The sequence below is a fragment of the Haplochromis burtoni genome, unplaced genomic scaffold (genome assembly GCF_018398535.1).
Source record: "Haplochromis burtoni strain Fernald_Lab_line unplaced genomic scaffold, NCSU_Asbu1 Contig_275, whole genome shotgun sequence".
Lineage (NCBI taxonomy): Eukaryota > Metazoa > Chordata > Actinopteri > Cichliformes > Cichlidae > Haplochromis > Haplochromis burtoni.
Window position 1 is genome coordinate 52021 of NW_024582636.1, and position 26160 is coordinate 78180.

The 26160-nt window shown below is 39.2% G+C and overlaps 1 protein-coding gene across 1 annotated transcript in view; it reads right to left on the minus strand.

Annotated features, from left to right (window-relative positions):
* Nucleotides 1–26160, minus strand: part of neb (nebulin) — a 35147-nt gene that overhangs the window by 6383 nt on the left and 2604 nt on the right. Inside the window, exons 6-69 of the mRNA XM_042227654.1 lie at nucleotides 25997–26155; nucleotides 25691–25894; nucleotides 25414–25518; nucleotides 25171–25278; nucleotides 24741–25052; nucleotides 24327–24530; nucleotides 24092–24196; nucleotides 23870–23977; nucleotides 23456–23767; nucleotides 23058–23162; nucleotides 22871–22969; nucleotides 22640–22741; nucleotides 22417–22524; nucleotides 22006–22317; nucleotides 21804–21908; nucleotides 21595–21699; nucleotides 21405–21509; nucleotides 21173–21280; nucleotides 20957–21067; nucleotides 19192–19389; nucleotides 18850–18954; nucleotides 18641–18745; nucleotides 18444–18548; nucleotides 18228–18335; nucleotides 18024–18137; nucleotides 17653–17850; nucleotides 17222–17326; nucleotides 16996–17100; nucleotides 16763–16870; nucleotides 16535–16642; nucleotides 16332–16439; nucleotides 16101–16205; nucleotides 15898–16002; nucleotides 15706–15804; nucleotides 15504–15608; nucleotides 15266–15370; nucleotides 15064–15168; nucleotides 14754–14858; nucleotides 14349–14453; nucleotides 14136–14240; nucleotides 13898–14002; nucleotides 13676–13780; nucleotides 13205–13306; nucleotides 10536–10637; nucleotides 10310–10417; nucleotides 10109–10213; nucleotides 9914–10018; nucleotides 9718–9822; nucleotides 9492–9596; nucleotides 9269–9379; nucleotides 9050–9160; nucleotides 8810–8911; nucleotides 8535–8639; nucleotides 7924–8013; nucleotides 6711–6824; nucleotides 6311–6415; nucleotides 5677–5781; nucleotides 4754–4858; nucleotides 3952–4062; nucleotides 3142–3252; nucleotides 2228–2341; nucleotides 1315–1419; nucleotides 1117–1221; nucleotides 289–393 (exon numbers count right to left, since the gene is read on the minus strand). Of these exons, the coding sequence (XP_042083588.1) occupies nucleotides 289–393; nucleotides 1117–1221; nucleotides 1315–1419; nucleotides 2228–2341; nucleotides 3142–3252; nucleotides 3952–4062; nucleotides 4754–4858; nucleotides 5677–5781; nucleotides 6311–6415; nucleotides 6711–6824; nucleotides 7924–8013; nucleotides 8535–8639; nucleotides 8810–8911; nucleotides 9050–9160; nucleotides 9269–9379; nucleotides 9492–9596; nucleotides 9718–9822; nucleotides 9914–10018; nucleotides 10109–10213; nucleotides 10310–10417; nucleotides 10536–10637; nucleotides 13205–13306; nucleotides 13676–13780; nucleotides 13898–14002; nucleotides 14136–14240; nucleotides 14349–14453; nucleotides 14754–14858; nucleotides 15064–15168; nucleotides 15266–15370; nucleotides 15504–15608; nucleotides 15706–15804; nucleotides 15898–16002; nucleotides 16101–16205; nucleotides 16332–16439; nucleotides 16535–16642; nucleotides 16763–16870; nucleotides 16996–17100; nucleotides 17222–17326; nucleotides 17653–17850; nucleotides 18024–18137; nucleotides 18228–18335; nucleotides 18444–18548; nucleotides 18641–18745; nucleotides 18850–18954; nucleotides 19192–19389; nucleotides 20957–21067; nucleotides 21173–21280; nucleotides 21405–21509; nucleotides 21595–21699; nucleotides 21804–21908; nucleotides 22006–22317; nucleotides 22417–22524; nucleotides 22640–22741; nucleotides 22871–22969; nucleotides 23058–23162; nucleotides 23456–23767; nucleotides 23870–23977; nucleotides 24092–24196; nucleotides 24327–24530; nucleotides 24741–25052; nucleotides 25171–25278; nucleotides 25414–25518; nucleotides 25691–25894; nucleotides 25997–26155 (7824 nt within the window). The remainder of the gene's footprint in view (nucleotides 1–288; nucleotides 394–1116; nucleotides 1222–1314; nucleotides 1420–2227; nucleotides 2342–3141; nucleotides 3253–3951; nucleotides 4063–4753; nucleotides 4859–5676; nucleotides 5782–6310; nucleotides 6416–6710; nucleotides 6825–7923; nucleotides 8014–8534; nucleotides 8640–8809; nucleotides 8912–9049; nucleotides 9161–9268; nucleotides 9380–9491; nucleotides 9597–9717; nucleotides 9823–9913; nucleotides 10019–10108; nucleotides 10214–10309; nucleotides 10418–10535; nucleotides 10638–13204; nucleotides 13307–13675; nucleotides 13781–13897; nucleotides 14003–14135; nucleotides 14241–14348; nucleotides 14454–14753; nucleotides 14859–15063; nucleotides 15169–15265; nucleotides 15371–15503; nucleotides 15609–15705; nucleotides 15805–15897; nucleotides 16003–16100; nucleotides 16206–16331; nucleotides 16440–16534; nucleotides 16643–16762; nucleotides 16871–16995; nucleotides 17101–17221; nucleotides 17327–17652; nucleotides 17851–18023; nucleotides 18138–18227; nucleotides 18336–18443; nucleotides 18549–18640; nucleotides 18746–18849; nucleotides 18955–19191; nucleotides 19390–20956; nucleotides 21068–21172; nucleotides 21281–21404; nucleotides 21510–21594; nucleotides 21700–21803; nucleotides 21909–22005; nucleotides 22318–22416; nucleotides 22525–22639; nucleotides 22742–22870; nucleotides 22970–23057; nucleotides 23163–23455; nucleotides 23768–23869; nucleotides 23978–24091; nucleotides 24197–24326; nucleotides 24531–24740; nucleotides 25053–25170; nucleotides 25279–25413; nucleotides 25519–25690; nucleotides 25895–25996; nucleotides 26156–26160) is intronic.

Here is a 26160-nt window from a genome sequence, read left to right on the forward strand (position 1 = left end):
TGATTACAACACTTTGAGCAAAGCGTTTCACACCACAACGTCTGCACTAAGAGTTTTAAGTAAAGGTTAAAGTATAGAACCAAGGGTTAAGAGTTAGTTACACAAATTAAAAACTGCTTGTTTTGCAAAGTTAAAAAAATAATAATAATTTGCTCTAAATAAAGAAGGGCTGCATATCAAGGTTTGTTAAAAAATGTGGAATGCCAAACCCAAAAAAATTAATTCAAAGAATTATGTAAAAAATGTGATATTAGAAAAAGTTAAGAAAAAATATTACGGAGTAGATACCAAGCTGAAATTCTTTGTATTCTCTTTAACACGCAGCATTTCAGGAGTGTCCTTTACAGTAGACACTTTGCCCTTTATGTTTTTAAGGTCAGCCTGGTATTGAAGCTACAAGGAGAAAAACAAAAGTGCAGTTAAGATGTTTCACAATGAAAAAGAGGTCAAGTCTTCACGTATATCCCTGATTAAGGCATACAGTGCACAAAACTAACTGGAGTAGAACATTAAAACAGTACATACAAACAGAGGCACCTCCAGAATTTTTTTATAGGGGTGGCCATGTGGGGGCCACAACTAAAAAAATGGGGTAGCACAGCAAAAACAGAATTTCCCATTTTATTATGCAGTTGTGAAATATAGGTTACTTGAAAAATATGGCAAAAAACATAGAAGGAAAAGAATAATTATGCCTAGCTTAGTTCTCTGTGAAAACCAAATAATATTATGAAATCCATAATAATCTGTTTTAAACAGGATTAAATGAGTAAATATATGGTGTCTTCCTCTCTTTTGTGCCCATGTTTATTAGAATTATTACCAACATTGGACAATCTTGCTGGGTGGGGGCATTCGGTGGGGGGGCAGCAAATTTTGAAGTGTGGCTAGTGGCCCCCTGTGGCCCCCCCTTGGTGGCGCCCCTGCAAACATATAAAGTACTGGAAATATAATTTTACAGCAGCTATAAAGACGCACATAGAGACACAAGATGCTGAAAGAACCTCAGTCAGGACGTGCTGACCTGTCAGGACGTGCTGACCTGTCAGGACGCGCTGACCTGTCAGGACGCGCTGACCTGTCAGGACGCGGCGTAACTCCTTGTGTGTTACTTACAGTGCTGAAGTTCTTTTGGTTCTCGCGGACTCGCTGCATCTCTGGAGTATCCAGGACTGGTACATAGTGAGACATGGTCTTCTCAGCCTCCTCTTTGTATTTTTTCTGTTTGGATGATAATACAATTTGTGATTTTTTTTATATATGCTAATGATTTATCCTGATGAGAGTGGTGGCTGGGTCAGTTCAGTAACCTACCTGGCTGACGATGTTCTTCATCTGCTGAGCATGGATGATGTCAGGGGTATCGATGACAGTTGTGTAGCTGGCTCTGTCCATCTCAGCGGTCTGCTTGTACTTAGACTGGAAAAGAAAAACAGCCAGTCAGCACTGATCATAAATGCAGCGGAAAATATTAACAGATATTCCTTTTAACACCGGACGTGTGCTCATAGTTTCACCAAACGTTAGTTTTATTTATTGTACCATTCTAGCCTATCTCTTGTCTTCTGAGTTTTTGATGCCTGTTTTTATGTTCGTGAATACAAATTGACCTGAGCTGTCATTTTGTATTTACTCAAGTTCTTACTTTGACTTTGTTATTTGTGTTTAATTCCTTCACTGTTCCCTTGTATCTGTGTGCTGTCTCTATTTAGTTAGTTCCCATTTTCCTCAAAGCTTGATTTTTCTTTGTGCATTATGTAAGTTTACCTCCAATGTTGTCATTGTGCTGACTTTTTTCACCGGTGTCTCATTCCCCACATGTCTCCCCTTCCCTAATCAGCCTGAGCCTAGTGTGAAGAAATAGCCCTCTCATCATCCCAGTCTTACTCTGTCTAGTCTAAATGTTCGACTTTTCTTACTCTTGGAATCTTTTCAGTCCACCTTAACATGCAATCACTCTGTTCGACACAGAATATGTTGCAAATATAGTTCCTTCTTTGTCTTCTTTTAATTTGGTTGTTACTATCTGATTACCTTAATCCTGAATCTAATTTTTCCCTGCTAATGATGAGATATAACACGTGTTCTGGAGCTAAAATAGTTCTTTTTTTTCTTTTACATAAATAATTAATTCATAATACCTTCATTTCATATCAGGGGCCTGCAGCTCACACTCTGGAAATCACTGCTCCAAGAAAGCGATGCAAAAAACATTTAAGATTCAGACCTGACTGAGGATCTCTGTGGCATTCTTGGCTCTCATAAAGTCTGGGGTGTCTGTAGCCAAAGCCAGCATTCCCTTGCCCTTGATCTCCTGCTCCAGAGACTTTTTGTACTCTCTCTGTAAACACCAAAAGTTAAAATTTTTACACATGATAATGTTACTCTAAAAAAAAAACACAAAACGGGGTTTCTACTCATTCATACTGAAGAGGGCTGCAAAACCAGAAATCATGAGGGGTCAGAGAATAGAGAAAGTTAGCAGAATCTACGTAACGGATGTGGTAACAAGACTGAGTGTGAAGCTTGACACAGAACTGAAAATAAAACAACAGCAGTCAGCAGTTAGAGACATGACATAAAAGAGACTATTTCTACTTCTTCAGTTTGTTCATTAAGTCATTATACATCTATCTTGCAATCTACAAATCAACCTCAAATGCACTCAGAGTATATCTTTTCAAAAACAACACTACCGACAACAACAAAACAATTAAGAGATCTGCAAGCACCGGGATCACTTGTGAAAAAAGATAAAGTCATTAAAATTCTATAAAAATTCAACATTGCATGTTTGACTTGAAAAACAAGAGAAGAGAAGATATTCTTTGGGTACAACTGAGGCTGATTTTTGTAGGATTCATAATACGCAAATAAATATGAGTACAAGTGAAAATCATGGCAAAATTAAATAGGGTGCAGATGAAGGTTAGGTTATGGTCATGAAACACAAAATACAATGATGGGAAATTAGTGACATAAGAAAGCAGGGACAAGAGGAAGAGTGAACCCAACAGTCTCACTTTTAGTGCAATGGTGAAGCTTAGTTAAGAGGGGATAGGATTCATGAAGAGCGAGATTGTTGGAAGTCATTCGGATGAGAGCGTGATGTTGTTCGCATCACCTCTCGGTCAGTCGTACCTCACACAGGATTTGAGTGGCATTTCTTGCTCTCAAAAGCTCCGGAGTTTCCTCCAGTACAGTTAGACCTTTACCCTTCACCCCCTCCTCTAGATCCTTCCTGTACTCTTTCTACAGGACGGAAGAAGAACAGAGAGACTGCAGAGAAGGGCACACAGGCAGGCCAGGCCAAAGCACACAGACAGACAAACGATACAGTCGGCAAGTTCTGCTGCTTGCCTTTAAAAAGCTCAAAGTCACCAAGTCTTTCCAAGTTACGCAGAGACACATTCACTGCTTTTATGTATTATCATTACAATCAGTGATATTGTTACAGAGAAAACTGGAGACGTTGGTGATTTTGGCAGGATTCTAATGAAAAAACAAGTTGAAACACATTTAATCAGAAAGAGCAGAAACAAAATCTTCATTAAAACAACAAGAAAATCAACAAGATGGGAATTCACATCAGCATTTCACCCTGTTGCTTCACACAAATGATTACATGCATGCAGTCTTGTCACATAAAGTTGGTGGTAAACTACTACTTGGTGAAGGACTGTAAAATGAAGATCTATTCAATATTAGTTGAGTACTTTACTGCTAGGAAGACACATGATGGCTGGAGGATGGGTAGGTCATTATTATTCTGTAGACAATCATGCAAAAATTAATAATAAACTAATAATACTGCAAAAGGCAAACTGGGAAGGGCTAAAAAAAAGTGGTGAAAAGAAAAAGAGACCGATTGTGATGTTGTCTTAGTACGATTATGAAGCTTGGGTGAGGTAAATAGGAGACACCATCAGATGTAAGTTGTCCTTTAGTTACCTCACTGGCTATTTTGGTGGCGTGTCTGACATGAATCATGGCAGGGGTGACCTCCAAGCCTGAGAGGTTCTTTCCCCTCATGTACTCCTCAAAGTCCTTCCTATAGTCTTTCTATTGGTCACAGAGATAACACAAGGGACAGACAGAGCTCAGATAACCACATGCAAGCAGTGCTGGTTCACAATGCAGCTCCCTTCATTCTTGTTTGCACCATTCTGCTCATGATAGCACCCATAACTGTATATCTGATGTCTGTAAATGTGTCTGAGTGCATGTGTGGAGGTGTAAGAGGTGTTTGTTGTGAAAAAGCAACTACACTAGGATATCGTATTGTAATTAAAATCTATAAAGCAGGCTCCAGGAAAGAGGCCAAACACATACTTTACTTTGACATCTTGACAGGAAAATAACCTGTCATAGCATTAAGTGAACAATACAGAAGCTGAGTTTCCCTTCAGCGCATTTTACACTGCCACAGTATTACAATAGGACGACTGTAAAGAGCTACTGATGTGAATTTTCTGCAATTTAAAACATTTTGCGACTATAAAATTACTGAATTGCAGTTTTGGTGTAATAAAGTTACTAAAGGCATTGTAAAATGTTTTTCCATACTTTAGATTCATTCTGTAAGCATAACATAAACAATGGCTTTGCATCCAACTAGCAACAAGAGGCAACACAATACAAGTTAATATAGCGCTTAAGGAGGCACTAAAGATTTTAAGAGAGGTCTGCAATGGGAAAACGTACTGCATCTGTGCGTACTTCATTGGCAGAGGTTAACAGAAGGCTTATTTACCTGACTCTGCATGTGCTGAGCCTCCTTAGCAGTCACATATGTGGGTGTCTCAAAGTCCAGCATAGGTTTGCCCTTCTCCTTCTCATACTTCTCCTTGTATTTCACCTGTAACGACCCACACAAACATACTCAACTGTCTGCAAAGGAAAGACACACTGTGGGGATATCACATGGTTTCCATTAATTTCTGTACGCTGGGAAAATCAAACAGAAAAGCTGTAAGGTGTATCCATCCAGTAAGATTCAAGACAAGTTAAATTACTGTAATTAATGTAAATGAGAACAGAAAAGAAAAGCTTGCACGGCTCTTCACTGCGACTGATTATGCAATCAAGGTATTTAACAATGACTTGATATGAGAAATGACTCCCTGGAAAGAAAACTATAATACCAAATATGCTATATCATAAACAATTACAAAATGAGTATTTTTTGTTTTTATTTTATTTTTTATTTTTTTTTAAAATATCAATTTTAACAGCATTTTTTTAACTAACACAATTACAGTTGTGTGGGCAAAATCTCTGCTACGGTACAGCAAAGAAAAGATTGAACAAACATTTTTTGTTAAATGCCTTACTGAAACTGAATGGTTAATAAATAAATATCCAATTCTACATCTGCCTCTTTGTTCGGCCCATTAAAATTGTTACAGTATAATAAACATAGAAAGTATTATCAATTCAGTTCAATTCAATTTTATTTATATCGCGCCAAATCACAGGAACAGTCGCCTCAAGGCACTTCATATTGTAAGGTAGACTCTAAAAATATACATACAGAGAAAAACCCAACAATCAACCTGTGAGCAAGCACTTTGGCGACAGTGGGAAGGAAAACTGTCTGACACAGTTGAAACCCACAATAGTGGTTTTTTTACTGTGTCGAGAGCTCGTTGCCCCACGGGAGTATGAACCACTTACGTTACTTTGAAGTTCAGAAGCCTCCTTGTGATGGAGCTGTTCGGGTGTGTCGGGAATCATGTGGTAGTGACCCTTACTCTCCTCAAATTTCTTCTTGTAGCAGTACTATGGGGGATTCCCAGTAAAGTAAGGCAGCTCAGTACAGCGAATCATTACTTAGCAGAAAATCCTCATAGTTTATGATAGAAAGAAACATAATAGCATTTAAACATAAGGGTTTTTAAAGTTATGTTAAAATAATTGTAAATCTACAAAAGGCAGGAAGAGGAAGTCGGTGTTAAGTGAACATTAATAAAAGACTAGTTTTGTTTGAACTACGGGGGGGAAAAAGTCACTGAAAAGGTTAAGAAGTAGAGGTTATAGAGGGTGATAGTATTCGGGGTCAAAGGTCAGAAGTGAGATGGGTAAAGATCACTACCAGATGAGGTCAGAGAATGATGGATGTCTTTTATGATGGAGCTTAGTGCATAAATCCATGAGATGGTCAGCAGTTTGCTACATTTTGCCGATTGTTACTGTGAGGTGATGGAAACAGAGTTCAGCACACTGTGCAACGAAACCAAACTCGCTCGCTGCAGCTTCCTGTTTGGGAATGTGAGAGGGTTAAAGGTTAATAGTCACACAGGTAGCTTACGTCGCTGGACAGCTTGCTGGTGCTCGTGATGTGCTTCATGGACAGGGACTCGGCCATGTCGGTCACAGGTTTGTGGATCTTCTTCAGGTCACCCTTGTACTTCACCTGTGTGTTATATTGACAGCAGTCACATTAATTAGACACTATGGTAATATATAATGGGCGATATTTGTTTGAAATGGTGAATTTCACAGAAATGTAAAGAATTACTGGGATACATTTAGTTTGTCTCTGTTCTAGTAACAACACCAGGATGCCAAAATCAGATATTGCTTTACTCCCATAGATAAACCAATCAGACAAACTATACAAAAGTATAACAAGTGTGGAAAATATGAATGATTTTTTTGCCCTATGATAAAAACGGTGTGAAGTGATGATAAGATACGCGAGCACCCACCTCACTGGCCAGCACACTGGCTTCCTTGAGAGTCTTGTAAATCTTACTTTCCTTCAGGTCATATTGAGGTTTCTTTCCTTTCATCTCCTTATCAAACTTCTCCTTGTACTTCACCTGTTCATTAGCGTAGGATATGTGTACAAGTTAGTTTATGTATTGACTGAGAGGAAACCAACATCAGCCGACGTCTCCATCATAGTAAAAAACAACTGAAGGACAACAGTTTTTGGATTTGATTAGTGACTCAGATTCCTCGCAGATAGTTTTATAAAAGCTTTGCACAGGCTCTGCGCCACATTTTAAGTATTTAATTTGTTTTTTCTTTCATAAATATGTAGAGCAGTAATGAAAAGCGTGTAATAGATTGGTTGCAAATGTAAAACTGATTCTGATGCATTTATTAACTTTAAAGTTGATCAAACTGATCAGACAAGATGCTTTGTACTGTAAACATATGCAAATAAAGCATCCTGTAATTCACATAAACACAAACATGAACTTCATATATAATAAAATATATATGGAAAAGGTAAGGCGGTGTGGTTGTGGACGCAGGTCAGGCGTGGTTTGGCTCCACAGGTCAAACCACTTTAGAGTGAAGGCAGAACACAGGAACACGTTTGAAAAGGTGTGCTATAAAAACATGTGTATATCTAACAGGAATTATGGCTAACTTTTCACTACTGTAACCATATTCCAAACTTTTAGGAGGGCCTACACCACCCCTTAGGATTGCGATGAAAATGGAGCACAGCACGGTGAACTACTGGACATACACATGTTTTTAAGAACAATTCAAGTTCATTTTTAGAAAAGCCTTTTGTCACATTCAGAAACAAATAGACATGGAGACTTAAAGGGAAATAGTGGGAAAAATCTGAAAAGACAGTTTAAATAAACACATAGTATTAGCGCCAGGCAGCTAATGCAGTAACGCTGTTCTCTATGCTTAGCAATGAGGCACATCTTGTTATGGAAATATAAAAAAATAGAGGGTGGACACTGCAAAGAAAAGAAAGAGCAAATCAAATAGGAACTTTGTAAGATTTGATTTGTGAATCAATATTTTCTCAAAAGTTCCAGATGTTTATCTTAAAGGCTCAGTGAACCCTGTATTCAGCCAGTCTGTGGGTCAGCAGGAAGGGGGACAGAGAGACAGAGAGGACAGACAAGCAGCAGCAGTCCGTCAGTTTTAGGGCATAAACCTCCTTACATCACTAGTCACCGCACTCATTTTCTTAATGTGGCGCATCAGGGGGGTATCATAGGAAGCTGCTCCATGGAGGGAGGGCTTATCCTCCACCTACAAAGCGCAGTGAGATGGAGGGATGAGAACACACAGACTAGGATGTTATGGAAGTAGACAGAAGAGGAAAGAGATTAAGGTTGAGAAGAAGAGTTATAGTATTGAAGGATGGAGGAAGAGGAGGACAGGTATAAGGATGGTGGTGGGACATGTACAATGGTATGGTTAAACATCTATATCTACTTTCATGGAGTAACATGGATTATAATGCAGGATGGCAGAGGAAGCGCAGTGGAAGAGCTGCTAGTTGTATCATTAGGCCAACACGACTGCTGCTAAGCATCTACCACAGCACTACTAGTCTGCTAATATTAGCTTGTGGAAGCTGATCTGACAGTTAAAATCCAGGCAGCTGATCTTTCCAACTGGCTGCCACCTAAATAAATAATTAAATGAATGAATAAATGAATAAACAAGGGAAGCCTTTTCTATGAGATGACAATCGTCGCGACCCAGTGGCAAAGGAACCCGACTGTCCAGGGCTGGATGAGACAGGTGAGTAAATTCATTTAGTGTACCTGGCTTGTCAGCTTGGACACCTCAGTTGCCAAAGCGATATCTGGGCGGTGGGCTAGAGAGCCTCCACGGCTGGCCTCTTCACGTGCTTTCTCACGGTAGCCAATCTGATGGGCACAAGACCCGACAAGAGTCAGTTGATCATGTAGAAACTACAGTACAGGGATGGGTACTATAGGGATGCTCCTTTTTTCTCTTCTTTTGTCTTGAGTTGAGCCTTTAAACACATTTACGTGTACTGAGCTGGTGAGTCAGTATCAGTGTACTTCATGGTTACCTGACTGATGAGTTTAGCAGCCTGGGTAGCCTTCTTTATGTCAGGACGGTCGACTACAGTAGTGTAGTGCAGGCTGGCTTTGGCATCTTTCTTGTAGGCCACCTGTCCAGTTGGACAAAATTGGAAATGCAATATAGTAAACCTGACTTCCACATCCACAGACAACTATGAAAAGCTGAAAAAATTACCCCCAAGTCCAACTACCCCAACTGTTTTAGCCCATTTGTGGAAATGACTCACATTGCTCTGATTTTTGGCCACGTCCATGGCATGCTGAACATCAGGCGGCACAATCATGTGGTTATATATGGACTTGCCCTTTTCCTTCTCAAACTTTTCTTTGTACACTTTCTAAAAAGATAGAACAGCACATCAAGCCCAGCTGCAAACAAACAGTCCAGGGTTACACGCTGGCTGAGCTCATTTTGTGAAACGCATGTAATAGTAAGACAGTCATACCCCGCTGACAAGTTTGTTGACTGTCCTGCTGTGGGCAGTATCACGAGTGTCGGACAGGGTGGTGAATGAGCCGGACTGCATTTCCTTCTTACTGGCCTCCTTGTATTTGCTCTGATGAACAATAAAATAAAGAATAAAAACATTTAAAAGCTCATAAGTTTTACCTAAGGGTATACTATATATACCCTATAGTACAGTTAATTTTTTGCTGAACAGTTCTTACCTCTGAGGCCAGAACACGCACAGCCTTGGCATGGAGAATTTGAGGAGTGTCCAGGACAGGCATGTAGTGTCCCTTTTCCTTCTCATACTTCTGTTTATATTTCACCTGGGATGGGCAAAAGAAAAAAGAAGCAGTTTAGGACATTAAACATTCTTAAGCATCACTATCTGGCCTTTAGTAGTTTTAACTAAATATGGTGTCTCTAATAAAGAATGGGGAAACTTACCTCACTGGCCATTTCAGCATTCTTCATGCACAGTAAGGTTAACTTGTCATCGACCACAGGTATCACGCAGCCCTTCAGGATCTCTTTGTCGTACTTGTACTCAACCTGTTGGTAAGATATGGCGGTGAAAAAAAGAGAGCAACAGTGCTGCATGTTGCTAAAATGACACACATTAAAATAAGAGATCCCAACTCACATCGCTCTGCTGCAAGGAGTTCTTGGCAGCATTGACAAAGTCGGGCCTGTCCGCTGTCCAGATCCACTGGTTCTTGGTTGCTTCATACTTCTTCTTGTAGTCAAGCTAGAAATATAGCAAAATAAAACAGAATCAAATAGCACAAATTTGGGTTTAAAAATGTCATTTGAAAATTCTGGCACTCGAGATGCTCACATTGGTGATGTTCTTGTAGGCCTCCTTAGCGGCACGGATCTCGTGAGCTTCAGGGTCAATGTTGATGTGGGCCTTGCTCTTTTCATACACCTCTTTGTACTTCAGCTGCAAGACACATAAAATATACAAAAGTACATTTTGTATTTTGGTTTCCTGTGCCAGTGTATGAAAGAATATTTTAAAAGTGCAGTGCAGACTTACATTGCTGGTGATCTCCTTGACCTTCTTCATGTGTTGTTGGTGTGGAGTGTCATAAGGTAAGGTGTAAGCCTTTGCCTTGGTCTTGTTATACTCCATCTTGTAGATGATCTAAGCAGATGTAGATAGTAACAGGTGAAATTTAAACACAAAAAAACCCACTGCTTCTTCACAAGTTCTTGTAAAAATCTAAACATAATAATAAAAACCTTGCAAACCCAACACTTACATCACTGATCTTCTTGCTGCGTTTGTGGGCCTCATACTCAGGAGTCTCCAGAACAGAGGTGAACTTGTCCTTGGCACGTTCATACTGCTCTCTATACTTCCACTGATAGAACAAGGATAATGTGAAAACAAAAGAAAGTTAGCATCATGCAATGAAATTGCTGCTGTATTAATTTGCTTGTCTTTATGAATTTTTTGTTGTTGTTGTCTTTATGAATATAACAAGCAACTTCTAAAGTGGTAGAAAAACTGTCCAAGAAAACATCGAAAAAGTCTTGCAGACACTATACATATACAACCCTACTGCAGATTTTAAAAAAAGTCCTATTTCAGCTTCTTAAGAGTCAGTTGAGATGATAGCGCTAATTTTAAAACATCGCTAGCGTTATAGCATATTATAGCTAATTTTAAGGAAAAATTAATTACTTGTTTTTTTCTTGGATAGCTTTTAAACACTATCGGAGCAAGTTGGCTAGCATGTAGTTATAATTAAATCAATATGCAACATCAACTGAGTGAAACAAAGCAATGGAAAAGCTTATAGGCATGCTCGATGAGAGACGTGCACAGAGGGATGCATTATTCATGTGACAATAAAGACAGTTAAATGCCTTACCACCATCATGAAAGTCTGCAGTGCCCACATGGTTTAAGATGTTGTATGTATATATATATACATACAACATCTTAAACCATGTGGGCATATCTATCTATCTATCTATATATATATATTTTTATATATATATAGCAATCAGGATGATTAATAAAGCAGGATTTAGAGACCATACTAACATCATGTTTTTGAAATTAAAAATACTGAAGTTTATGGATCTTATAAAATATAAAACTGCAAAAATTATGTACAAGGCCAGATACAATATGTTACCAGGAAATATACAGAGGATGTTCTATGACAGAGAAGGAGACTATGAATTGAGGGGGAAATTGAATCTAAGGATTCTTAAAGCACGGTCAAAGGTTAAAACCTTTTGTGTCACTATTTATGGGGTAAAACTGTGGAATAGTTTTACTATAGATCTACAGCAATGCTCAGGAATTAGTAAGTTCATGAAAATACTTCGAAAACTGATTTTGGAAGAATATGATACCGATAAAGATGATCACCCATTGTATGTATAAAAATATCAAATTATATCCAAATTATATCAATCACGGTAGCCAAGTTTATATAGGTTCTCCTCGTGTATCGTGTGGAGTATGTGATGATGGGAATTAGGTGAATTATGTGGGATCAATAAGATGTTGAGCAGGGGTAGGAATTAATAAGTATGTTCATACTTCTTCCTACTCCTTTTCAGACCAAACATTGTTACATTATGTCAGACGATTTTGTTTTATTTCATTATATATTTTTTGTTTATCTGAACACATACGTGTGTGTGTGTATATCTACATATATATTCGTATCTGTAAATGAAAATATATGTAGTGTGTATATATTGTTTTTTGTTTTATATGTCTGAAACAAATAAAGCCACTATACAATACAATATATATATATAAATATATACATTATTATTAGGTCTATTATTTAAGTGCATTTAATATACATATATATATCTATATCTATCTATATATAGATATAGATATATATATAGTTTAACATAAGAGAAGACTCTGTGATTGCTATTTTGGTCAAAACTAACAAATTCCAGGAGAAGCTATAATGTACTAAATTTTACTGCATTTCTGACTTTAGATACCAAATTGCTCAAAGGCAGTTGGGCAAACAGTGTTAAAGCTTCGGTAATGAATTGCCCATGAAGAAAAGCAAATGAGCGATGGAGGGATTAGAGCATGGAAGAAGGATGGACTATGTGGGAGTTAAAGCCACTTTTAAATGGAATGACTGGATGGAAAGATTTTCTGCAGGATGGGGATTTTATGTGATAAGACCTTGTCCACAAACAGCAGGGAGGAACAAAGTCACCTCCATCTATGACTTGAGTCTTATGATATATAACACATGGTCTATTTTGTGCCTGTTTGTGGACAGAGATCAGAGTTATCATGCTTCCCTTCTCTCTTTGTTTACCTTACTGCCCATAGTGGTCTGGTAAAGGGCTGTGAGGATGTCAGGGCGGAGTAGCTCATTGCAGCCACCCTTTAGTAGATCCTTTGCTCTGGATTTATACATTTTCTGTCCACATACACAATGACATACACACACACACACACAGCATGCCATAGTTGAGGACACAAAAGGAAAACAGCAGTAACATGGGGGAGGACTGGAGAAGAACTCCGGATCCAAGTGTGACGATGGTGCTGTCTGTCCTTATCTGTGCCCTCAGAGTGACAGGGATGATCATCTACAGCGAGTGTAAGACAATCGGCTCAGTGGATTGAATCGTTACTGTGCTAGTGATTAAACTGTCATTTCTGATGGAGCAGATGAAGGACAACACTGCATAACACTCAGCATTCCAGCTGCTGTTTGAGTGGCAGTTCAACAGCAACCTGTGTGGGACAAAATGAAGAAACTGATACAAAAGGGAAAGAAATTTTTTTGAGTTGGGAGCTCTATAAATGCCATGCGATGTCCACCATCAGCAGTCCTGCTGACAACCTCATGCACCGGTGTCAGGGCTCTTCGGGGACCAGACCGGAGGTGGCAGGCCGGTGGTACAACGTGACCAGGGCGTTTACCTGGCTCATCTTCCTGTTCTCCCTGGCCAGTTGATATCTAGGATCATCTGTAGTTATGGTGAACTTATCCTTGGTCTTCTCATAGTCTGCTCTGTAAGCCCTCTGCTCAAAGTGTCAGAAGGTAGTTAAAAAGGAGTCCCCAGAGAACAAAATGTTTCATCTCGCGTCATGTGGATGAAACATTTTAAGAATTTAAGGAAGGTAAAAACTGACTGATGTAAAGAACAAAGGGAAACATTTTAAACACTTGACTTTAAGGGTAAACACAAAAACAGTCAGTGATAAACAGTGTAGGCAATTATAAAATACTACAATGAATTCCTGTTTTCTTTTACCTCCACGCTGAGAGTCCAATAGAGAAGCACAGAAAAATAGAAATGTGGTTAACTGTTTCATTTGATTTACAAATGCGTTAACAAACTAAATCCAATTTTTATTTATTGCTGGAGGTTAAAGAATGACGGGACTCACATCGTTTATGAGAACGGAGGCTTGCTTGGCGGCTTGGAAGAATGGAGTGTCGCTGGTATACTTGAAGTTGCCTCTGTTCTTCTCAAAGGAGGCTTTGTACAGTCTCTGCAGACAAACAATACAACTTTTATTAAGAAAATACAGAAACTATACCTCGATACTGCAAATCATAAACAGGTGCCATATAAATAAAAATGAAGCTTAATGTCACTGATGCTTTACCTCACTGTAGAGCGTCTTGTTCCTCTCAGCCTGCACCAGCTCAGGTGTGTCCCATACAAAGCAGCCAATACCCTTCAGCCAATCCAGGTCCTCCTTATACTTGACCTAAAAAAAACACATAAAATGAGATTAAATTAAATTGAAATGTTGTGTAGTGTCTCAGTGCTCATTGTACTGAATACTCTTTAATGAACTGTAAACATTTTACCACAGGGTGAATAAAGTCATGAGAACTCACGTCACTAACGTTACCGCTGACAATCTTGCTGAAGAAGAGTTCGGGACGATCGGGGATGGACTTCCAGGTCCCCAGAGAGCTAATGTACTTCTCTCTGTATTTAACCTGATAAGAGAGGAAAAAAACAGTAGATGGAGATGCAAAAGCTCAAAACATGTACATTTATAAAGACATTTATAGTTAACAATGAGCCAGATAATTTCAACTGCCGACCTCGCTAATGTCATCAGTGACCCTGCGATGGTAAGTGATGTCCAGAGCATCCTTGACTGTGTGGTAGTGTCCCTTGGAAAGCTCAAAGGTTTCTTTGTAGCGCAGCTGAAGAAACGAAGGAGAAAACGTGTCATATACATTCATCAAACACACATAATGTGATTTATAGCATCTACAATTTCACACTGACTTGTACAGTATTTGTGGTAAAAGGGTAAAATCAGATAAACAGATAAAGAATATTTATATTTTGACATGGGATAAAATTCACTATTAGTTAATGAAATCTCTTAAATTTGACCGTTTTCAGTGGAAAAATTATTAACAAACAGTCTGACTCCTATAATTCCTGAATGCATAACAGTTTCAAACTAAATCACAAGTTTCCTAAATGAGCAAACTCACATCACTGGACTGCAGGTAGGACTTCTTGGCACGGATCAGGAGAGGTGTGTCAGCAATGGCAGTGTACCGGTGTTTCATCTTCTCATACTGTTCTTTGTATTTGTTCTAAGGGAAGAAACGATTGAGACAACACCTTAGAAATTGGCTTCAGAGGAGACTGCAATTGCTGTAATTTCAATTATTTTGGCAAAGTATAAGAGTATATAGAAAGCAGCTACAGTAAATAGTGTAAACAAAATAAAATACAAACAATTTTAGGTTGAGGTTTCAGTGACAGCGGCATTAAATGAGAACGAAGGATCAGACTTACATCACTGTAGAACACTTTCATTTTTCTAGCATGGCCCATATTTGGAGTATTGATTTCTGGAGTGAAATGAGCTCTTTGTTTGGCAGCCAGATCTACGTACTGGTACTGTAGCAGAAGGGAAAAAATATTGATTAGATTATCAGGAAAGACACACACATACATATAATAGATTCAGTTATTCATGCTGTTTATTTGAGCTTGCCTGGTTAACCAGCTGCTGGGCCCACTTGACTCTCCGAATGTCCACAGAGTCTGCAGTTGTGGTGACTTTGGCCATGTCCTCCTTGCTCTGAGCTTTGTAGATCAGCTGGAAAGAAACAGAGCGAATGTCAAAACGTGTTGCTTTTGTTTTTTAGAATATACTGCAAGCTCATTTTTGTTTGGAAAGCAGATCACATGAAGCTATAATACGATGAAGCACATTTAGGAAACCAACTCACGTTGCTCATGTGCGTCTTCAGCTCAGTCACACGCTTATACTCAGGCGTGTCCAGGACCACAGAGAATTTAGCAAGGTTCTTCTTAGCCTCCACTGGATAGCTCACCTATAAGAGAGAAAAAATAGTTTATATGAATGATGCAGATGCCTGAATATGCATTGGAAAGGAAAAATAGGAATCCATTCTATCCAAAAAGACGTACCCTGAATTTGGTGACGTCGCGGACACGGACCATCTCTGGGGTGTTATACAAGAAGCAGCCAATGCCTCTCAGCCACATCAGATCCTCTTTGTATTTCAGCTAAAAACACAAAACAATTAAAAAAATTATTTTAAAAAACATCTTCAAACTCCACCTTGTAGAGGTTTTGTTTTAATTTTATTCTTTACATACGTCGCTGGTGATCTCATTGACGTGGTGGTAGTGCATGAGCTCAGGCGTTATGGGCAACGATATCAACTGGCCTCTGCTGTTGTAGTATTTCTCTTTGTAGCACAACTAGGGTAAGAAGGGAACAAAAAAAGTCCATCTTACAGCATGAATTTTTTTTTTTTTTAAAAAAGGACATGAATGTTGTAATCTGTGGGTGCCCGTACGTCACTGAGGTGCTCCTGGTTCATCTTGACTTGTTTAATATCAGGAGTGTCATAGGTTGTGTGGATCTTGTCCTTTTGCTTGTGGTAAGTCTCACGATACAGACGCTGGAGGAGCAAGAAACACATGCACAGCACTGTTTTATGCAGCATTTAACATCCATCACAAGGAAATGAAACATTAATCTACAACAGTGGGCCTGGCTTAAGTATAACAGCTGTGTGTCATCTTACTTCATTGATGATCTTGTTAGCCTTCCTTGCAGTGACAAAGTTGACACCCTCTGGGTGAAGAGTGTAGCCTTTAGCCTTCACCATCTCATAGGCCTCCTTGTATTTCACCTGCAAGGATAAAAACAAAAGTGTGTCATTCAGAGACATCAAATTACCGTAAAAATAAAAAAGTTCTGTTCTGCCCAAGCGTGTGTTTGACTTACATTGCTGGAGACAACAGTGTTCAACTTGACCTGCTTGATGAGGGGGGTGTCATGAGGCAGTGAATAACCGGTTGGCATGAAGCTCTTGTTAGCTTCTTTGTACCAGTTCTAAGAGAAGTCAACACACATGATGAGAGATGTTGTTAAAATTTTTAAATATTGATACTATACAATATATGATAATAATTGTTAAACAATCACACTGAATATGAAGGAACGTTATCTTACATCACTCTGGATGTAGTTGGCCAGACGGGCTCTTTCTGTTTCAATGGTAACAGCAGGAGCGGTGTTGGTGCCCTTGATATTGGCGTTGTAATCATAGCGGTAATGCAGCTGGGAAAACAAATGGGAAAAAAAAGATGAGATTTGCGATCTTACTTCTTTTCGTTTGTAATGTACAAAGAGAGTGTTAACAAACTACTGAGCTAGCATGAAACTAAGACAATAAAGTCCCTTACGTCACTCAGGTTCTGAGCGTTCTGCTTGGCGGTCTCGTACACTGGAGTCTCCGTCACCACTGAATATTCTTTGAAAGCATCTTTGCCTTTGGCTCTGTACTTGTTCTAGAATCAAAAATGAAGCATAGCAATCATTTGTTAGGACAAAATCCTTATAAAGGAGATGAACTAAAGTTAGAAACTTAAAACAATGAAGAGGATCATCAAGTGTGTTGCTTGGGCTAACCTCACTCTGAAGATTATCAGCGTTCTTGACACGGAGGATCTCTGGCGTGTCCCAGGCATAGCAACCAATACCTTTGAGCCAGTTCAGATCATCCTTGTAGAAGATCTGGGGAGAGGTAAAATGTTGTGGCTGAAATTAGTTTCAGTGCATAGGATTCAAGAATGTAGCTATTTGATTTCTTTTACATACAATAAGGCAACAAAACATCCTGACCTTTCATATTTTTTTTAGAAATAAACAAAAAAGGAATAGAAAAAACTCAGTGTGGTTTAACTGATTTTCAATATTCTCACAAAAATGAAAAACAAAAACAAATAAAATAAGAAAAAATATAAAATGTAAACATATAGGATCATAGCACAGAGAATGATAGAGCTGACAAAATAAGCAATAACAAGCACAGAATATCAAAGCTGAGGACTGCTACTTACGTCGCTGAGCTGTTCATTGACTTTGCGTGCCTGCACGTACACCTGCATGTCAGGCATGCAAATCCACTGGTGCAGATACTTGCGGTAGTTGATCTCGCTGACGGCATTCTGGGTACTGCGGGCAGACAGGATATCCAACATGTCTGGGGGGATGTGGTTCTTGGCCTTGGTTTTCTCATAGTTCTCCTTGTACAGACGCTGCAATGATGGAAAAACAGATGGTTCTTTCAGTTGTCATATGCACAATAAAATCTACACAGGGATGCATGTTTTTGTAATATAGAGCTAATCAAACAACACAGCCGCTCTATTGCTTATCAAGAGAAATGTCAATATGTGGAAGGTGTAAGGGCAAAACAAATGGAGCTTACATCTAGGACGAGTTTTCCAGCTTTGACGCAACGAGCAGTTCCAGGATCGTCCTCCAGTGACTTGGGCAGGCTGTAGAGAGATTTGAACTTCTCGTAGTCCTCCTTGTACTTCACCTGAACGGGAGAGAGGATTCATATTGCCTTGTAAAGATCAGAAATTGAACATCATCATAACAATAATATGAAATAAAAATTGAAACGTACATTGCTGAGAATAATCTTCTGCTGTTTAGCGTGCTGCAAGGCGTTTGCGTCATGTGGAATCTGGTAACTCTTCGCTTTGATTTTGTCCCAGGTAGAAGTGTAGTTTTTCTGTTGATAGAAAAAGCCAGAACGTCACCATAAACATGTCATTTACAGATATCTATCACTTCTTATCAGTGACAGGAGGACAGACATTTTTACTGGATCTCCACTTACGTTGCTGAAAATGTATTTGAAGTTTTGGCATCTGACGTAATCGTGGGTATCCAGAACCGTGGTGTAGATGTGCTTCTCCTTTTGATACGCCTCTCTGTAGTTGAGCTGTCAGTGATGAATGTTTCATTAATCCACTCAGTATGAGTTCAAAACTGAAACACTAATTTTTGTAGTTTTTAAAAGTGCAGCTCACTCACCTCACTGGCCCAGGTGTGGCCCAGGACAGCAGTCACATAAGACGGGGTGTCTGTCACAATGGAGTAATTGTTGAACTCCTTCTTGGCGTTCTCTCTGTATTTAAGCTATACGGGAGCATATTACATAAGTACATTATCAAACACAAATAGAAAAAATCCAAATCCCCATAAACACACACACAATTCAGGAATCACATGTTTTTACTCACCTCACTTTGCAGGTCATAGGACTTCTTGGCACGAAGAATCTCTGGTGTGTCCCAAACGTAGCAACCAATACCCTTCATCCAGTTCAGGTCATCCTTATAGAACACCTATCAAATGACAATAAACCCGGACAACATTATATATTTTCTTGCAGATAGAAACATCTATTAATGTGGGACGTGTAATAACCTTTCTGGCGTTTATATAAATACAAAGATAAAAGATTTTGTATAATGTCTAGATAATGCTTCCTGTAATACTTCATGTAATAATAAGTTTGTACGGGATCTCGCATAACAATCAGGCACAACCAGGCGGCAGACGTGCACAGAAGAAGGACCTACATCACTGAGGATTTCGTTGGTCTTGCGGGCACGGATGGCGTCCTCCTGTTCGGGGTGGCAAGTCCACTGGTGCAGGTAGGTGCGGTAAAGAACATCACTCAGCATGTCCTGGCACCGCTTAGCTACCTGGTTAGCGATGATGTCGGATGGGATGTGGATTTTGGTTTTGGTTTGATTGTAGTCCTTCTGGTAGACCCTCTGTTTAGACACACACGATAGAAAATTACTGATTAGCGATGCAAAAGAGATTAATTTGAAATAAAGTTTACACGTATTAAAAAATAAGTTCAATCCACAAGGGTAACTAAAACACTTTGATAAACAAATAAACGGTCACGATACATATCTATTGACCTTAGGATGAGTTAGAAACAATAATAATTAATTACCAATTTACACAACCGCCCCCTTCTCTATTCTTATATGCAGTCTATGATCTCAAAAATAAAATTAATACATTGAGACTTATTGATTCTATATACTTGTGATACACATATAGTGGCATCTAACATATTTTATTAATCACCATGTTTTTCTTTCAGCTACTCCCTTTAGATATCGTCACAGCGGATCATCTGACTCCATCTTACCTTGTCCCCAGTATCCTCCTCTGTCACACCGACTTACTGCATGTCCTCCCTCACTACAACATGAACCTCCTCTGAGGTCTTCCTCTTTTCCTCCTGCTCGGCAGCTCCATCATATGTACTGTCCCTTATCGGCACATAGCCAAACCATCTCAGCCTTGCCTCTAATTCGACACCAAACTACTCGACTAGAGCTGTTCTTCTAATATAAACTCATTTTTTTTCCATCTATCAGCGTCACCATTCTCCAAATCCTACATCACAGCAGGCCTCACTGCTGTCTTGTAAACCTTCCCTTTCAGTCTTGCTGCTATCCTTCTGTCTAATGTGTTTTATTACCTCTGCTGAGGAGGTTATGTTTCAGACATATAGCACAACTTGTGAGAGACAGACAGACAGACAGACAGATAGACAGACAGACAGACAGACAGACAGATAGACAGACAGACAGACAGACAGACAGATAGACAGATAGACAGATAGATAGATAGATAGATAGATAGATAGATAGATAGATAGATAGATAGATAGAATTTTATTTCAGACATGCAAATATAATTGAAATAACAAGAGAAAAAACAACTTTAAAATCATCAAGTTTTCATGTATATATCTAGTCAAATTTTTGTAGCTCTTTTATTTTAAAACTTTGCATAAAAATTCTGCTGCCTTTGTTTGTATTGTCAACATTTAGGAAATTATACTGTTGTATCTGAATTCTGAATATTACATTAAAATTTGTATTCAGTTATCACGTCACATTTGAGCTCTGACCTCACTTTTACATTTCACATCTGCCTTTCTTGCAGGTGGGCCCCAAAATGTGTTATATCTTTTAATGATATAATATGTATTATATAGTACTATGAGTATCATAGTATTATATAATAACTTCATATTGTTCCTACATAATGTTTATACAGTCAAAACATCAACATCTGTCATGCTCCCTTTATTTGTATTTTACTGCACTACAAAGTTCTTAAAGTATATTTAAAAACAACAAAGAAAACCAAATTATTAGATACAAAACACAACATTGTTTCCTTAACAGTAAATACTGTCCAGAGAGTGAGCTGCCACTTTGAGTGTCTGTTGTTACTAATGGTTTCTTATTTCTCAGTGCATTGTGTAGTGGTGTAGTTTTTTATACTGTACTATATTTTGTAGTATCTCACCAGTGCCTTGTTCTTTTCCTGGTGTCCACAGCGCATCACTTCAGGGAAGTCCACCAGGGTTCCAGCCATGTAGTGACCTTTGGCCTTTTCGTGGGTATCCTTGTACTTGACCTAATGGTGTTTAGAATGATAAAAATTGCAGTAGTGCAAGAATAAAATATATCATGTTATTAGATTTAATCTTATCACAGTTCTAAAGAAATATAAGACACTCACATCACTAGCAATGTCCCTGCTCTTCTTGGAGATGACCAGTGGGATGTATTCATGGTTCAGCTGGTAGCTTGAAGCCTTCGACTCGTCCCAGTTTGATTTGTAGAGTTTCTAAAACCACAAAAGGTATGTGCAAAGTTTAAGAAAAGCCTGGCACAATACATGTATATAACACAGAACTTACAATAAATAAATTAGAAATCTAGAAAGGATTTGATTATTATTTTTACGTTACCTCACTGATGATCTTAGCCACCTCCCTGCTATGGGCCAGTTGAGGAGTATCATCTGAGCCAATATAATGACCCTTTTCTGCATTGAAAGTCTCTTTGTACTTCAACTATTAGAGAAAAAAATAATTTTTTCAGATCATTGCTCACCGGTTTTCCGATCGAGAGTCATTTTAAATATTAGATTTTGCATACATCACTCAGGTTGGCAGCATTAATCTTTGCCAAAACTATCTCTGGCCGGTCCACAACCAGGGTGAATCTTCCAAAACCTTCTTGGGCAGTCTTCTTGTAAAGTCTCTGTAAATAAAACAGAGCAGTGAGGCAAGACACAATGACACAACATGTGATTAAAAAAATCAACTGAAAAAGAGGCTGAATGTCATGTAATGCAGTAAACATACATCATTGAGAATCTCCTGGGCCTTCTTGACCTTCACATGTTCAACAGAGTCAGCTGCTACCCAGCCACAGCCTCGGAGCCATTCCAGATCTGACTTATAGACGTGCTAGAGATCGAAAGCAAGATGCATGTTAGGGAGTCAAGACAGACGTTTCTGTCAGATTATTATGTCAATATGATTAATAGTTACAAATGTGCTTTACATCGCTTTGCAGATCATAGGCTTTGCGAGCCTGGATAACATCGTTGGAGTCTGGCATGCACGTCCACTGGTGCAGGCGAGTTCTGTAGTTGTCGTCGTTGACCTGCATCTGGCATTTCTTAGCCAGTTCAAACTGCAGCATGTCCACTGGCAGGTTGAACTTGGTCTTGGACTTGTTGAAGTCCTTCTTGTACAGAGCATCGCTGGCGATCTTGGCTGAGTTCAGAGCCAGCATGAGCAGAGGGTCGTCTTGGACGCTGAGAGCACCAATGTGGTGACCGACCTGCTTACGGTATCCCTCCAGGTATTTATGCTACAAGACAGGCAAAAAAAAAAAGAAAGCACTTATTTTTACCACATTATTAAGTTGTCAGTTAAATCAAACCTGATTAAATTTTATCCTACTACTTACTTTGCTTTGCACTTTAGTTGTCTGGATGCACTGCTTGATTGGTACAGCATCTGGAGGCATGAAGTATCCTGTAGCTTTGACCTTATCCCATTCTTTGGTGTACAGTTTCTACAAAAGATAATGTATCACTTATTTTGCTAATAATAAAGCAGGAACTGCACAAGGCTGAAATTTGCTGAGTTAAAATATGCAGAAAATGCGTCATATATGCCATCAGTCTTACCGGGTGAACATTCTTCGCCACTTCTCTGGCTGTGGCAAGAGATGGTGTGTCCACCAATGAGTACTTGGTCTTGTCCTGGTGCCAGGCCTCACGATATTTAGCCTGAGCAAAGCGGGAGATCAAAATTCAGCTACCTGGAATTTGCCACTAGTACTATTTTGCCACACGGTTCACATTAAGAACAAAAAGTCAAAACCAAGCAGCATTTTGATGACAGACAATCATCCCCACCTCATTCAGGACTTCAGCAGCATTCCTGGCACGGACTAAGTCAATTCTGTCAGCTGGAACCATGAATTGCTGTTTATCCAACTTGATCCGATAGCCTCTCTATACAAGAAGGAAATGGAAGAAACTATTCAGTGTGCATAAACATACTTTTTATTTGTTTTTAAGTCTTAGTGAGGTACAAACTTACATCAGCCAGGATCTTCTGCGCATGCTTCACCTTCAACACCTCTACGGACTCATGTGGCATCCATCCACATCCACGTATCCACTCCATATCAGCTTTGTAAACAGCCTGAGAAAAGAAAGCAGGCAGATAATTTATGCAACTGTACTCTATAGGACAAAAGTTGAAACATTGTTACTGGATGAACTGGACTGAAGAGTGAAAACAATAGTATTAGGGGAAAAACTGTAATGTATTTTATCCACTGTAAAAACAGTAAAAGGTGTATTTGGCTGCCGAATGAGTAAAACGAGTAAAAGGATTTACATTTAATAAATGTTTATGATCTGTTCTCTACTTTCTGACTACACTGACACTTTTGATTGGTAGAATACTACCCACATGTGCAACTATAAACTTACATCACTCTGGAGATCGTAGGCCTTTCTGGCCTGAACCACATCATTGGAGTCTGGCAGGCACGTCCACTGGTGCAGGTGAGTTCTGTAGTTGAAGTCGTTGACTTGGATCTGGCATTTCTTGGCCAGTTCCAGATTGAGCATGTCCACTGGCAGGTGGAACTTGGTCTTGGACTTGTTGAAGTCCTTCTTGTACAGAGCATCACTGGCGATCTTGGCTGAGTTCAGAGCCAGCACGATTAGAGGGTCGTCCTGGACACTGAGAGCCCCAATGTGGTGACCAACCTGTTTTCGGTATCCCGTCTTGTACTTGTACTAAAGGGAGCAGAAATTAAAGGTTAATGCAAGTAGAACTAGACGTAGTCAGCAAGTAGATCATTTCTTAATGTTAATTTTGTTTTGTTTTTTTTAACTTACATCACTGATAATATCTCTGGAAGCTTTAGCCTTTAGCACAGAGATAGCATCCTCCTTGATATGGTAGGCTCCTGCTTTCTGGTCATCCCATGCCTTTGTGTACAATTTCTGCACAGAACAAGAAATAAAGTTTTAAAAAAATCAACAAATAAATCAACAAAAATTGTGCGTCTGCACAGACAAGTTAAAAAGTAAACACTGGTAAAGTAAACACAAACGTACATTGCTGATATTAACAGCGTTGGCCTTGGCGAGTTCAAAGGTGGGGGTGTCGGGTGGCACATGAATGGTGAGCTTGTCTTTATCCCAGACTTCCCTATATTTCCTCTGTCAGAGATAAAAAACAAAACAAAACATTAACTGCTTCATCTTATCCACTTGAATAGATATTTTTATCAAATATTTGGGTTTCACAATTTAAAAAAAACCCAAGAAACTACAGAAAGATGTTACTCACATCACTGAGGTTTTCAGCATTTTGCTTGGACAAGACAATAGCTGGGAGGTCAACGACACTGGTGAACTTGACCATACTTGGGTGTTGGCGGTAGAGCCTTTCATTGAGGACAGTCTGAGCATGCTTCACTTTGACGACATCTATACAGTCCTGAGGTGACCAGCCGCATCCCCTGAGCCACTCCAGATCAGCTTTGTACACAGCCTACAAACACAAAAATCAGTTTGAACCTAATTAAATACAGAATTTGTTCATGTATGGTTTGAATTTGACAAACTGTGGGATGACTCAAAATGGATGTAAAAAGGTCTATTTAATCAGTTAGAGACAGATAGAGGATTAAATGTTCTGAAAATAATTGAACAATCGATTAAAATCCTTAAAGTGCTTTCTACAACACCAGCATGTACTTACATCACTCTGCAAATCATAGACTTTTCTAGCCTGCACAACATCATTGGAGTCTGGCAGGCACGTCCACTGGTGCAGGTAAGTTCTGTAGTTGAAGTCGTTGACTTGGATCTGGCATTTCTTGGCCAGTTCAATTGTCAGCATATCTACTGGGAGGTGGAACTTGGTCTTGGTCTTGTTAAAGTCTTTCTTATAGACATTGTCGCTGGCAATCTTCCCTGCATTAGCGGCCAGCATAATTAGTGGATCATCTTTCACACTGAGAGCACCGATGTGATGGCCACACTGCTTGCGGAAACCAGCCTTGTATTTGTACTGAAAATATGGATAGAAATAATGCATCAATTTCAAAATAAATTCAAAAATAACCCTACATTTACTGTGGTGAAGCAACAAAAAGACAAACTGGAGCAAGTGGGAAACATAAACTTACATCACTGATGATGTCTCTGGAAGCCTTGGCTGATATAACAGAGATTGCATCCTTGGGAAGGTAGTAGCCTTTGTTGATCATTTCCATATAGCCTTCACGATAAAATTTCTGGAGATAAAAGAATAATGCTTTTAGGGTCTCATGTTCTATACACTGTAATACAAAGAGCAGTACCTATGAAAACATAATCATTTGTACCATGCTAACATGTTGTAAAACCTATGCAAGAAGAGACTGTATTACCAGACTGGTGTTGAGTTTATTCTGCTGGGCCAAGATGATCTCTGGGGTGTCAGGCATTACATGAATGTTGGTCTTATCATTCTCCCAGGCAGCAATGTAGGCTTTCTGTAAAAAGCAGATTAATATACTCAGTATACATAAAATGACTCAAAGCCCTACAAAATAAAAAGTTAGTGTCATTGGTGTGACACAAAAAGAACCTCATATACTTTTGATGCACTACTTTTAAAGACCTGGCTCCCACAGAACAATAATGGATAAGATGTGCTATCTGTACCTTGTCCATAACCTGGGCATTGGCCTGAGCAAGGGCATATGGCATGTCAGCTGTATTAGCGGTGAACTTGAAGTTGCTGGGATGCTGACGATACTTTCTCTCACTCAGAATCTCTGCCGCTTTCTTGGCTTTCTCCACATCAATTGAACCAATTGGCACCCATCCCATTCCCTTGATCCATTCCATGTCAGCCTTATACACAGCCTGCAAGCCGAAGGAGAAGAAGAACCACAGGTCACAGCTACAGATAAGCCACAGAAGACAGAGACTGGAGCTAATATTCAGCAAAAAGTGATAAGTGCTCACATCACTCTGCAGGTCATAGGCCTTTCTGGCCTGAACCACATCATTGGAGTCTGGCAGGCACGTCCAGTTGTGCAGGTGAGTTCTGTAGTTGAAGTCGTTGACTTGGATCTGGCATTTCTTGGCCAGTTCCAGATTGAGCATGTCCACTGGCAGGTGGAACTTGG